A 12,728-nucleotide genomic window follows, 5' to 3' on the forward strand; every position below is an offset into this window, starting at 1 on the left:
TCTTGGAAATTAGACACTGTGACAGCAGAAACAAAAGCCTCATGGGAGAAATCCCTCAGAAAGCAGAGCAAAGGGTAAAGATGGAAAACAGGAGCGACTACGTTCGAGGGTCAGGCTCAGACCTCTGACATCCTAAAACAGGAATTCTAATTTTTAAAAATTTCTTTAGAGAGAAAGAGAGAGAGCACATGAGCAGGGGAGGGGCAGAGGGAGAGAATCCCCATCAGGGTCCACGCTCCCACCACCCTGGGATCACATCTGAGCCGAAATCAAGAGCCCGATGCTCCATCGACTGCACCACCCATGCACCCCCTAAAATAGGGATTCTGGAAAGAGGAAATGTGGAATCGAGGAACAAGTCATTGGTAGAAATGATTGATTAGTGAAACAGCCTACGAAAGAAGTTCCCGGGAGTGAGGGACAGGCGTTTCCCGACTGAGGGCTCTTCGAGTTCCCATCACAGTGAAGGAAAATCCAGGCACTTGGAGCCACTACGTTGTGAAATTTCAATAGATGATCCTGAAAATTTGCAGGGAGGAACCAGCCTCCACTGTGGTAAAGGATTATAAATTGAAAGCCTGTGAATTTCTTAACAGCACCCCTAACAATCAAGGGGACAATGCCTTCACAGTCTGAAGGAAGAAGCCTCTAACCTAGAATTCTTTGCTTAGAGCGTGTGAGGGCAAATCGAAGACATTTTCAGGTCTGCAATAACATTAAACAAAAAAGATACCCCAGACACCTCTTCGCAGCTTCACCAAAACAGGTGAGTGAATCAAGGAAAAAGAAGACCAGATGGCTGGAGAGGGCCAGCACAGGTGGAGAGAAGGGAATCCGTCGGGAGATGGACCCAGACAGACCATCCGCCCAGACTGGAGCCGACCGAGGAGTTCGCGGCTGAAGCCTGCAGAGCCTCCCGTCCCTGGCCACCCTCGCCCGCGGGCACAGGTGGCCACAGAAAGCCCACGGAAGCCTCCGGGTGGACTAGTGCGTGGCTAAGAAGGAATGACAAGCGCTAACACGTGGTTACAGGAAAGCCTTGGGCAGAGGGCAGGAACTTTCTAATTCTTGCAAGACCTTCCTGAACTAGGGGAATTCTCTAGAGAGGCCGGTATGCTTGATTAAGCACTAAACGGCTTCTGGGACCAGTGGGGGGAGGGGGAAAGTGCTAGAAAGTTCTTCACTTACCTTCGTTTATCTTGAACTTCGTACATCTTGAACTTCGTACTTGATGTGTGGTACACGTGTGTATAAAGACACGTGACCACGTACACACAGAACAGTGTCGTCGCCGACTGTCGCGCAGTCCCGCTTTGTACGTGCTAAGCTCTCCCGGTCCCACCCTGACGTCACGGCCGTCCTCGACTTCCACCTACGGGCTCCACGACGCCCTAAGGTGAAGGCGCTCACCTGCTTTTCCGAGGCAGGAGAGAGGCGTCTCCCCCGCCTCCTGGTCGCCTTTCCCACGTCTCCTTGGAAAGGAGACACGAGCCGCCTGGCCGGCCGCCGGCCGCATCCTCCCCCCGTGGGGACACTCGCCCACACGGCCCAGTAGCGGGGCTTCGGCGCCTGCAACCGGGCTGGAGACACGCACGGGCGGCGCCACGCTCGCCCTTGCCCGGCCTGCACTTCTGCGCCACCAACATGGCCGGGAACCCCGAGCCCAGCCCACAGGGTCTCGTGGTGGGGCTGGCGCCTGAGCCTGGCCTCGTCCCGCGCCCCTGGCTCCTTGCTCCACCTCCGGGCCTACGCCTTCTGGCCTCGGGCCCGCAGCCCTTCGCCCGCCGCCCCCCATCCACCTGCAGTCCCGCCCCACGCCGCTCCGCGCCCACCGCGCCCACCGCGCGGCGCTTCCACCAGCCCCACCCCCGCCCCACTCCCACTCCAACTCCCATTCCCTCCAGTTCCGCCCCGCCCCCTCGCCCCGCCCCTCGCCCCGCCTCCGGTCCTCTGGGTGCTCTCCGCACTTGAGAGCGGCGGAGACGCGCGGCGACTGCTCGGGACGGCGCGATGGAGTCGAGTGGCGGCCGCGCGGAGGCCCCGGGTCGCGGCCCGCGGGTGCTGGTGGTGGGCGGTGGCATCGCGGGGCTGGGGGCGGCGCAAAGGCTCTGCAGCCACCCGGCCTTCCGGCGGCTGCGGGTCCTGGAGGCCACTTCCCGCGCCGGCGGCCGCATCTGCTCAGAGCGCAGCTTCGGTAACGGCCTTTCTCGTAACCCCTTTCCGGACCCCCTTTCTGGAACCCAGCGGGTGTCGCCCGAGCTCTGCCGCTCCTGGTCCGGCCTGCGCCCAGGGTTAACAGACCCAGAAGACTTACCTGGTCCCCTGAGTGAATCACCGCCCCACCCCACTTAATCAGCCAAAGTTCAATGGTCCCCGAAACTCAGCTACCTGGTTGGCAGGGCCTGCCCCTGCGGAGGAGGGTAACCCATGTCTCTGCAGTCGCCCCCGTTGTGTCCCACAAGTAGCACCGCCCCCCCTCCCCCCCCCCCCCGCCCCCCCAGCCTCGGGACCACTCCCAGGTGTCCCTTTTGCCCCCATGCCTGCTCTCCACGTGTCCTCCCAGGGCAGGTGCAGGCCAGCACCCCCTTCTCAAGTGTCCCCCTTAAACCAGGTCTGAGCAGGTGCTGCCCATGAAGGACTGTAATCTTTCAGGGACTCTATGGCCCTGGGCTGGTTTTCAGAGCTTATTTGGGGAGGGCAGGCAGGGCTGCGTGTGGTCCAGGAGAAGGGCTCAGGGGTGGCCTTTGTGGAGAGAGAACCTCAAGGTGGCATCTCCTGCCCTTCCCAGGTGGCGTGGTAGAGCTAGGTGCTCACTGGATCCACGGGCCCTCCCAGGGCAACCCCGTCTTCCAGCTGGCGGCCAGGTACCAGCTGCTGGAGGAAAAGGACTTGTCAGAGGAGAACCAGCTGATTGAGACTGGGGGCCACGTGGGCTTGCCTTCCGTGTCCTACACTAGCTCTGGGGTAAGTGTGAGCCATGAGCTGGTGGTGGAGATGGCTGGTCTGTTCTATGGGCTCATCGACCAGACTCGGGAGTTCCTGCACCTGCCGGACGCCCCAGTGCCCAGTGTCGGGGAGTACCTGAAGAGGGAGATCAGTCAGCATGCAGCTGGCTGGACGGAGGATGAGGAGACCAGGAAGCTCAAGCTGGCCATCCTGAACAGCTTCTTCAACGTGGAGTGCTGTGTGAGTGGCACCCACAGCATGGACCTGGTGGCCCTCGCACCCTTCGGGGAATACACCGTGCTGCCGGGGCTGGATTGCACCTTTCCTGGGTATGTGCCTGCCCCACCCGCCCAGTCAGCCCTCCACTCCCCGGTCCCCCTCCATGTCCCCCCACCGTCCCTCCACCCACCCAGGCCCCCATGTCCCCCCACCGTCCCTCCACCCATCCAGGCCCCCATGTCCCCCCACCGTCCCTCCACCCACCCAGGCCCCCATGTCCCCTCACCGTCCCTCCACCCACCCAGGCCCCCATGTCCCCCCATCGTCCCTCCACCCACCCAGGCCCCCATGTCCCCCCACCATCCCTCCACCCACCCAGGCCCCCATGTCCCCCACAGTCCTTCCACCCACCCAGGCCCCTCCATGTCCCCCCACTGTCCTTCCACCCACCCAGGCCCCCCCATGTCCCCCACAGTCCCTCCACCCACCCAGGCCCCCCCATGTCCCCCCACTGTCCCTCCACCCACTCATGTCTCCCCACAGTCCCTACACCCACCTAGGCCCCCATGTCCCCCCACCGTCCCTCCACCCACCCAGGGCCCCCCCATGTACCCCCACCGTCCCTCCACCCACCCAGGCCCCCATGTACCCCCACCGTCCCTCCACCCACCCAGGCCCCCATGTCCCCCCACAGTTCCTCCACCCACCCAGGCCCCCCCATGTCCCCCCACAGTCCCTCCGCCCACCCAGGCCCCCCCATGTCCCCCCACTGTCCCTCCACCCCCCCATGTCCCCCCACAGTCCCTACACCCACTCAGGCCCCCCCATGTCCCCCCACAGTCCCTACACCCACCTAGGCCCCCATGTCCCCCACTGTCCCTCCACCCACCCAGGCCCCCATGTCCCCCCATTGTCCCTCCACCCACCCAGGCCCCGCCATGTCCCCCCACAGTCTCTCCACCCACCCACCCCCCCATGTCCCCCCACTGTCCCTCCACCCACCCAGGCCCCCCCATGGCCTCCCACAGTCCCTCCACACATCCAAGCCCCCTCTGAAGTCTGGACCTCTCCACACACCCAGGCCCACTCCATACACCCTGGGACTTCTTCCATTTACCTCAGGTTGAGCTGGGAAGCAGGGGAGGGTGACAGGGTCAGGGGGACATTAGTCTTCCCTGTTTTAGAGAGATCGCTTGTTTCTCTAGTTTTGCTCATTTAGGAAAAATAATTATTTTCAAGAAAAGGTGGTTAGAAGAAGGCAGTGCGTCTCACAGAGCTTTCTTCTGCCCGTGTTTACGAGGCCCCTTATGTGCTAAGTGCTGTGTGAAGGCTTCAGCCCCTGTGATGGACAGACAGCCCACCCCTGTGGTGGGTGGCTGTCCTGCCCTCCCCCCCCCACCAGCATTCCAGAGACCCTCGCAGGCTTGTCAGTCTGGGCTCTGTCTGCCTGGGCTGTCCAGGCATTCACCCCAAGGTTCCTGGCAGAGGAGGGCATCTGTGATCAGAAGTAGGGGGCCAGGCCGGGCAGGGAGGAGGCCTTCTCCCACGATTGCCTCCATTTGCTCATGCTCGTGGACTCCTCCTGGTTGCCCCGACTGAGGTGGACTGGAAACCACTAGGGGCAGGGGTGGGGGGAACCCTTGCCCTCCTCCCTCCTTCCCTGCAGGGCACTTCCTCCAGCGGCTTCCTCTGAAGACACCAGCGCTTCTGTCTCTCCTAGGGGCTACCAGGGGCTCACAAACCGCATAATGGCCTCCTTGCCCGAGGACGTGGTAGTTTTTAACAAGCCTGTAAAGACCATTCACTGGAATGGGTCCTTCCGGGAAGCCTCTTCTCCTGGGGAGACGTGTCCGGTGTTGGTGGAGTGTGAGGACGGAGGCTGCTTCCCTGCACATCATGTCATTGTCACTGTGCCCTTAGGTAAAGCTGCTTTTCCCCACGGGTTTCCCTCCGGTCACCCATCCCAGGTGCCCTGGCCTCTGGCTCTCTCCCACCTCAGCTGGCTCTGTGGTGTTTGTTCGGCTGCTAAGCTCGTATTTTCATTGTAGTCCTGGACAGGATTATTCTAATGTGTTTTGTAGCAACTGCATGCTTTGGAATTGAGTTTCACAGTAAGAGAAAGCCCACGTGTTGCTTCTTCAGAGGTCATTTATGGACAGGTTGGGACTGCCTCCAGGGGTTCCCCAAACCCTGCTTTCTTGGACATGGCAAAGGGTGTGACAGCCAGGTCTCAGGTTCAGTCCTTGTATGATTGAGAAAGGAGTCAAGTATAGGGTTCCGTTTAATTCTAGATCTGATGCCCTAGACAGAAGCCATTGGTGGGAGTTGGAAATTTGACAAAGGATGTGAATGGCTGGGAGCCACGCCGTGTCTGTGCTATCTCACTTACTCCCCACACTTAGTTGTCCAAGTTCACCAGCCTAGCAAAGCCAGAGCTGCTGTAAGATGAAGAGTCCCCCCAGCCCGGTGGCTACAGCCTGCGCCCTGGGGTACCTTCAGGACGCAGCTTGCTGAACACCTAGTCCTTTCTCCCACATGTGGAATCATACTGGACATATTAGCATAGTCTTCGGCTGCTCCTCTCTTGCCAACCCTGTCTTTTTGGTTAATACAACTTGTGTCAGTGTTTCCAACTCAGCACATATAGATCCGTGACATGGGTTTTTCCCCCCACCAATGTCTGTGTTCATTCACTGCTGTGGTGTGTGCTAACTGAGCCTCTGCTATAATCAGCAGGTGCATTACTGTGAATGTTGATATTGTTCACAAGGAGCCAGGACACCTGTCACGTAGCCACATAGTTATAGCCACATAGTTATTTCTTATTTGAAGATGTCATTACTCAATATTACTTAAAATCGGTGGAAGTTTAGGTTATTTTCACTTTTTCTGTTTTACGTAACGTTTCCCACGTGCATTTAAAAACACTTGTGTGGGACACCTGGGTGGTTCAGTCGGTTGAGCATCCAACTCCTGATTTCAGCTCAGGTCATGATCCCAGGGTCGTAAGATGGACCCCTGTGTCGGGCTCTGTGCTGAGTGTGGAGGCTGCTTGAGTCTCTCTCTCTCTCTCTCTCTCTCTCTTTCTCTCTTTCTCTCTCCCTCTCTCTCCCCCTCTTTCTCTCCCTCTCCCTCCCTCCTCTCTCCATCCCTCCCTCTGTCCCGCTCCCCTATGCACGCACACACACACTCCCTCTCTCTCAAATAAAATTCAAAACCCCCAAAACCAAAACAAACAAAACACATGTGCGAACGTATCTGTGACATGGATTGCAGTAGAGGAACTGCTGGGCAGACGGGGACTGTGGCGGAGGGCACGTGACCCCCCTGTGGATCTGCTTCCTGTTGGGCTGTTTGTCCTTTACTCACTGCCTTTCAAGATATCTCTGTCTTAAGGAGATTGGCTTGTGCTGCAAACATCTCACCTCGTTGTTTGACTCTGGGCAAGATATAATTTTTTGCCATGCAGATACTCTTTCTGTAGCTTCTGGATAAAGCCTGTTTGTTGTCTCCTCCAAACCAATCCACGTCAGCATGGACTGCAGACGTCGCGAGGTGGAAGGTTTAGAAGGGGAAACTGTCCTGAGAACGGTTCAGGGGTGTGCCAACGGCCCCTGCCTGACCAGCTGGCCACGGGGCCCTCTGTGTCCCTCCACGGTGGTGCTGCTTGCTGAGGCTGAGTCCAGAGATGGCCAGAGCCAGCCCAGCGTCTGGGAGCCCAGTTGAGCTGGGGCTGGTGTGGGTCCCTGGAGGCCTCTTCTCTGACTCCTCTGGTGGGGGTCGGGGTGTGACTCTCGCCTCCAGGTTAAGAGATGTGGTGTAAGTTGGGTCCACTTATGAATTCCAGGTTTTCTTAAAGAACGTCTGGACACCTTCTTTGAGCCCCCGCTCCCCACCCAGAAGGCAGAAGCGATCAGGAAAATAGGCTTTGGGACCAACAATAAAATCTTCCTGGAGTTTGAGGAGCCCTTCTGGGAGCCAGACTGCCAGTTCATCCAGGTGGTGTGGGAAGACACGTCGCCCCTGCAGGACGGCGCCTCCGAGCTCCAGCACGTCTGGTTCAAGAAGCTTATTGGCTTTTTAGTCCTGCCTTCCTTCGAGTACGTATGCTTCTTGAGTTTCTCTGAGGAAGCTTCAGGTGTGAGCTCTGAAGGGGCTGGCTCGTTGGCCTTAGTTTGGTTGAGAATCAGCGGTGTGTTGGTTCACTGGGAGGTGTTTCTGGAGGATTTCTGGGTGGGATCCCAAGGGCAGCCAGAGCCTGATGACAGACACCAGGGGGCTAACCCCTGCAGGGACAGACAGAAGCCTGCTGTGTGCAGCTTGTCGTATCTCCCGGGCCTGGGGGCCTGGAATGTGCCGGTGGCCTGGCAGGAATGTTCAATCAGTAAGAAAGTATTTCCTGAAATCCCCAGGAAGCTGGGGCATGTAGGGTTCAGGAGGAATTTGAAACATGGATGTGTCTGTAGCTGGAAGACAGTATTTAAACCTGTTGCAGTAATTGAGCAAATACCCTTACAAGTCATGGAATCAAAGACCCATCAGTGGCTAAATCGTGTGGCCCAGCCATAAAACATAAATAATGTGGCAACTCTGGACTCGGTGTTTATTCAGAAATAAGACCATGAATAATTTGGGGGGGGGGGCTGATTTTTCCAGCAAGATCAAAAGACGTGGTTAGTATGTTGTGGTCCAGTTTCCACACAGAGACGGGGTGGGATCAGGGACCATGTTCTTGGCCTGGAGGACAAAACACAGGCATGCCTGCCGGCATAGAGCATCCCCAGTGGTCATGAGAGTAGGATGTATGGGCTCCTCCAGCCTACGAGGGACCCTGCATGTCTCCTTTGCACTGAGGATGAAGCTGACTCCAGGGCTCAGAAATGTGGCCGTGGTTGTGTGGATGGGTGGTGGAGCGGTGGCTTGGGGGGCCCGGCCAGCTTCCCTACGCCTGGCTCTCTGGCCTATGCTCTGTGCTCAGGACATTGGTGGGCATGACAGTCCTGGGGACACGTCGTGGCTCTCACACTTTGTGGTCTCAGGAACCCCCTTTATACTCTTTAAAAGTATCGAGGATCCCAAAGAGCTTTTGTTTATGTGGTTGTATCTGTGCATTTACCACATTAGAGATTAAAACTGAGAAATTTAAAAATTGTTATTTTTAAATGGTAAGCCTATACCATGTTAACATAAATATCATTTTTAAATGAAAAGTAACTGTATTTCTTAAAAAAAAAATTTAAAACATTTTATTTATTTTTGAAAGACAGAAAGAGAGAGTGAGCCGGGGAGGGGGAGAGAGAGAGAGAGAAAGGGAGACGCAGAATCCGAAGCAGGCTCTAGGCTCTGAGTTGTCAGCACAGAGCCCGGTGCAGGGCTTGAACCCACGAACCGTGAGATCATGACCCCAGGGAAAACAAGAGTCCATGCTTAACTGCCTGAGCCACCCAGGTGCCCTGTGAAATGAGCTCTGACCTCACAGAACCCTGGAGTTTGTGGCCCACACTTGCAGAACCGCCCGGCACAGGTGACTGTGGCCACAGCTGGCCGGGGGCCAGGCGTGTCAGGGGTGTGTCTCCCTGCGCAGGTCTGCCCACGTCCTTTGTGGGTTCATCGCTGGGCTGGAGTCCGAGTTCATGGAGACCCTGTCCGACGAGGAAGTGCTTCTGTCTCTGACCCAAGTGCTCCGCAGGGTGACAGGTACCGAGCACACGTGCGGCCAGGGCACCACCTGGGCCCCTTGGTGAACTCTGTAGGGCAACCAGGGCACCAGCTGTGCAGAACTGAACTTGGAGCTGTGAGCCTCTAGGACAGTCCTCCCTTCTATTAGTGGGGTCACTCGAGTGTTCATCTCTGAGGAACTCAAATGGCTTTGCGAACACTTTCCACTTCTTTTTTCTGTTTCTGGGGGTTCTGAGTTAAGCAAAGCGGGTAAGACAGAGACAGCCCTCTGATGAATACATTCGTGGCTTGGGTTTCATTCCGGGTAGTTTCCTGACTTTCCAGCTGCGGGGTCTTTTTTTTTTTTTTTTAATTTTTTTTTAATGTTTATTTATTTTTGAGACAGAGAGAGACAGAGCATGAACGGGGGAGGGCCAGAGAGAGAGGCAGACACAGAATCCGAAGTAGGCTCCAGGCTCTGAGCTGTCGGCACAGAGCCCGACGCGGGGCTAGAACTCACAGACCGCGAGATCATGACCTGAGCCGAAGTCGGACGCGCAACCGACTGAGCCACCCAGGCGCCCCGTCCAGCTGCGGGGTCTTAAATGGAAGAGCGGCTGGGGCCAGGCGGCCCGCGGCGCAGGGGTAACGCGTGTCTCTGGGTTCAGGAAACGCCGAGCTCCCCGCGCCCAGGAGCGTGCTGCGCTCGCGCTGGCACAGCGCCCCGTACACCAGGGGCTCCTACAGCTACGTGGCGGTGGGCAGCTCCGGGGACGACGTGGACCTGCTGGCGCAGCCCCTGCCTGTGGACCGCGCGGAGGCGCAGGTGAGGCGGCGGGTGGGCGGAGTCCGTGGGCTTCTTGAAATTATGAACTGTTACGCATGTATTATTTTATCAGAATTCTACATGTGCATAGACTGAAGCATCAGAGAGTTCGGCAGTGCTGGCTAACAAAATAAAATAACACGAGATATAGCAGGCTGGTGGAGGGCCTGACACCCCTTTCCCAGACTATTCTGGCGGAGTCTCCTCTCCAGGTTTATCACATCTCCAAATAACGCGTCTACCTGCCCCAAAGCATGCAGTCGTGGAACACTTCGAATGTGTGCACAAGCAGGCGGAACCTTTGGGTCTCCATCTCCAACTTCTGAGCTGTCAGGTGGCGGCGGTCACTCACCTCCCCCAACCCCGTGATCATGAAGCGTGCCCCACAGGTGACATTATTTTCCTGCACATATTTCCGTGTGCGACTCTAAAGGATGAGGGATGCCCTCTGAAGATGTGTCACTATAACATCGTTATCGCAGTTACGAATTTACACTAATTCCTCCATATTGTCCAACACTGTTCAGTTTTCCATGTGCTTTATGATCTCTTTTTGGTTTGCTTGTTTGATAACGTTGCTCCTTGAATTTTCAGTTTTAAGCATCACTGAACTCTCACTATGGCCGATAAGGTGTTTGCTCTCTTCACTCCTGTGCCCCCTAGCTCCCCATGCGTGCAGCAGTACTTTGGGTGAGGCCCTGTCCACCCCTGGGTGCAAGGAAGCTGCGGCTCCTTTTCCTGCCTCTTTGTAGATGTGAGCGTGTTTCTCAGTGTGAGTGTGTGCAGCATGTATGTGAGTGTGGGAGAGAGTGTGCAGGCTCATTTTCTTTGCCTGGGTTCTGCTAACTGTTTACATTGTCTCCCGCTTCCTTCCCTCGGGCCAGAGTCAGCTCCAGCCCCTTCAGGCACAGCTGTGGCCTGCCCCCCACCCACGCCCCGTGCCCATGCCCTACCTGCCCGGAGCCCACACCCTGCCTGCCCCCAGCCCCACCCTTACTGTGTTGGAGCATTTATTCCAGTAGCTTCCTGAGGAGGGGGTGCATGGAGGTAAATGTTTAGGGAAAGTTTGCAGGTGTGGAAATGTCTTTTTTCTACCCTTATACTTAGGTGGTCCAGTCCTGTCACTACAGAACCAACCACCCTAAAACCCACTGGTACAAAACAGACACTTTATTATGATGACAGATCCTATAGGTGGGCACAAGGGACCGTGTGTTTCTGCCATTTGATGTCTGGGGTCTCAGCTGGGAAGACGACCTATGGGGATCACGCAGGGTTGGGGCGGGGGTCATCTGAGGCCTCTTCTCTTGCATAGCTGCCCTGGGCGGGGACCCTGACTGGAGTGCCTGCCCGTGGCCTGTGTGGCCCTGGCTTCCTCACAGCATGGCAGCCTCATGCGGCTGCTCACGTGGTGCCCACGACTCTTAGCACAGGTGTGCCCGGGAGCAGGATGCTGCTGGGTGCCAGACGGTGCGGCTGGGCCACACTCCACTGCCCAGCGCAGTCACACGCCTGCCCAGATTCCCGGGGCGGGACGCAGAGCCTACCTTTCAGTGGGAGGCGTCTCCAAAAACTTGTAGCCGTGTAAGAGCCGCACACTGGGTGTAGACCCTAGTTTGAGAGTCACTGCCCTCAGGTGTGGAAGACATTCTCCGGTGCTGCAGTGGGGAAGTCCAGGGACATTCAGGTTCCTTTCTTTCCTACCTCCTAGGAAGCTTGGAAGAACATTAGGGCCCTGCTCTCACCAAGCACCTGTCCCACCCCCCCCACACGCGGTCACTGACGCCACCCTGCACCTTGCCTCGCACCTCACGGAGCTTCCACCCTGCGACTGCTGTCAGCTGGGAGAGTCTCTTGGATTTGCTTTCTTCTCTCTGTTCTTTTTTCTTCTCTTTTTCTTGCTGAGATTTCTGTTGTTTGGATGCTGGACTGGTCCCCAAATTTTCTTCTCTTTTTCCCTCCTAATTTCCATCTCTGTGGTTTGTCACTCTGCGTTTTGGGCGATGTTCTTAACATTGCATCCCAAATGGTCTGTTGAATTTTCCATTTTGCAGTAATATTTGGTTCCAGGCGTGCTTGCTCATGTTTCCGGATGTCTTGGGGCTCCGTGGGATTAGTGAAGAATACAGCCACGCCCTTGCTCCCAGCTCTGTGGCCACGGTGACAGTCGTGTGGCCACAGCCTGACTCCTGTGCCCCGTGCTAACCCCGGCTTCTCTTTCCAGGTCCTGTTTGCAGGGGAAGCCACACATCGGGCGTTTTACTCCACCACGCACGGGGCTCTGCTGTCTGGTTGGAGGGAGGCTGACCGGCTCATCGCTCTGTGGGACACCCAAGCGCAGCTGCCCGAGCCCCGGCTCTGAGCCCTGCTCCTTCCATTCCGAGCTGGGCTCTGCCCCTCCTGTGCCGGGGGAGGCTGCCACCATCCTTTCTCTGACAGCGTCTGGCCTGGCCAAGATTTGGGGATATTAATGACAGCCTTCCTTTTTTTGGTGACTGGGGACAGCTCTCATTTCTCACGTGTATCATGGAGTCTGGTCAGGGCCGAGCTTGGGCTGAGTGCGAGGTCTTCCTGGAGAAGTGTGACGCAAGGCGCCAGCACTGCTGCTGAGGGCATGCACATAAAGTGTGTTAAAGCCTCTGTGTGTCCTCATCCTTCCACCTCAGGGCTGCAGCATCTGTCGCTTCTGTCTTCGCCTGGTCCCAGGCTGGGGTCCCTGCAGGGCCCGGTGCCCCCTCCCCTGAGTTCCCTGGACTTTGGGTGCTGTGGTCGCCCCTGGTCCCAGGCATCTCCTGGTGTCCCGAGCTCTCATTGCTGGTGCTCAGGACCGTGCTGACGAGATACCTTAGCAGACACCCATGGCGTGCTGGGCTGGGTGTCGGCCAGGTGGTGGGAGCCATGAGTGCATGGGGCACCCCATCCTGACTTGGGGCCAGAGGTTTTCTGGAGGAAGCGGATGAACAACAAGGCCTCACGAACGCAAAGGAGGGGGACAGCTGGTGTGTCAGGGTGAGTGGGGAGCATGCCAGTGCAGCGGGCAGTGTTGGGGTGAGAGTGTGGGGATGCCCTGGGTGTTCTG

General features: G+C 57.2%; 1 protein-coding gene across 1 annotated transcript; it reads left to right on the forward strand.

The window, feature by feature from the left end:
* The first annotated feature begins 1,944 nt into the window (after window positions 1-1,944).
* PAOX (polyamine oxidase) lies at window positions 1,945-12,289 on the forward strand. The gene is made up of 7 exons (XM_027063479.1): window positions 1,945-2,194; window positions 2,789-3,275; window positions 4,886-5,085; window positions 7,013-7,265; window positions 8,750-8,862; window positions 9,492-9,649; window positions 11,874-12,289. Exons 1-7 carry the CDS (start codon window positions 2,011-2,013, stop codon window positions 12,009-12,011), a joined length of 1,533 nt encoding a protein of 510 aa, XP_026919280.1. The 5' UTR covers window positions 1,945-2,010; the 3' UTR covers window positions 12,012-12,289.
* The last annotated feature ends 439 nt before the right edge of the window (window positions 12,290-12,728 follow it).

This window comes from Acinonyx jubatus, chromosome D2, assembly GCF_027475565.1.
Source record: "Acinonyx jubatus isolate Ajub_Pintada_27869175 chromosome D2, VMU_Ajub_asm_v1.0, whole genome shotgun sequence".
NCBI lineage: Eukaryota > Metazoa > Chordata > Mammalia > Carnivora > Felidae > Acinonyx > Acinonyx jubatus.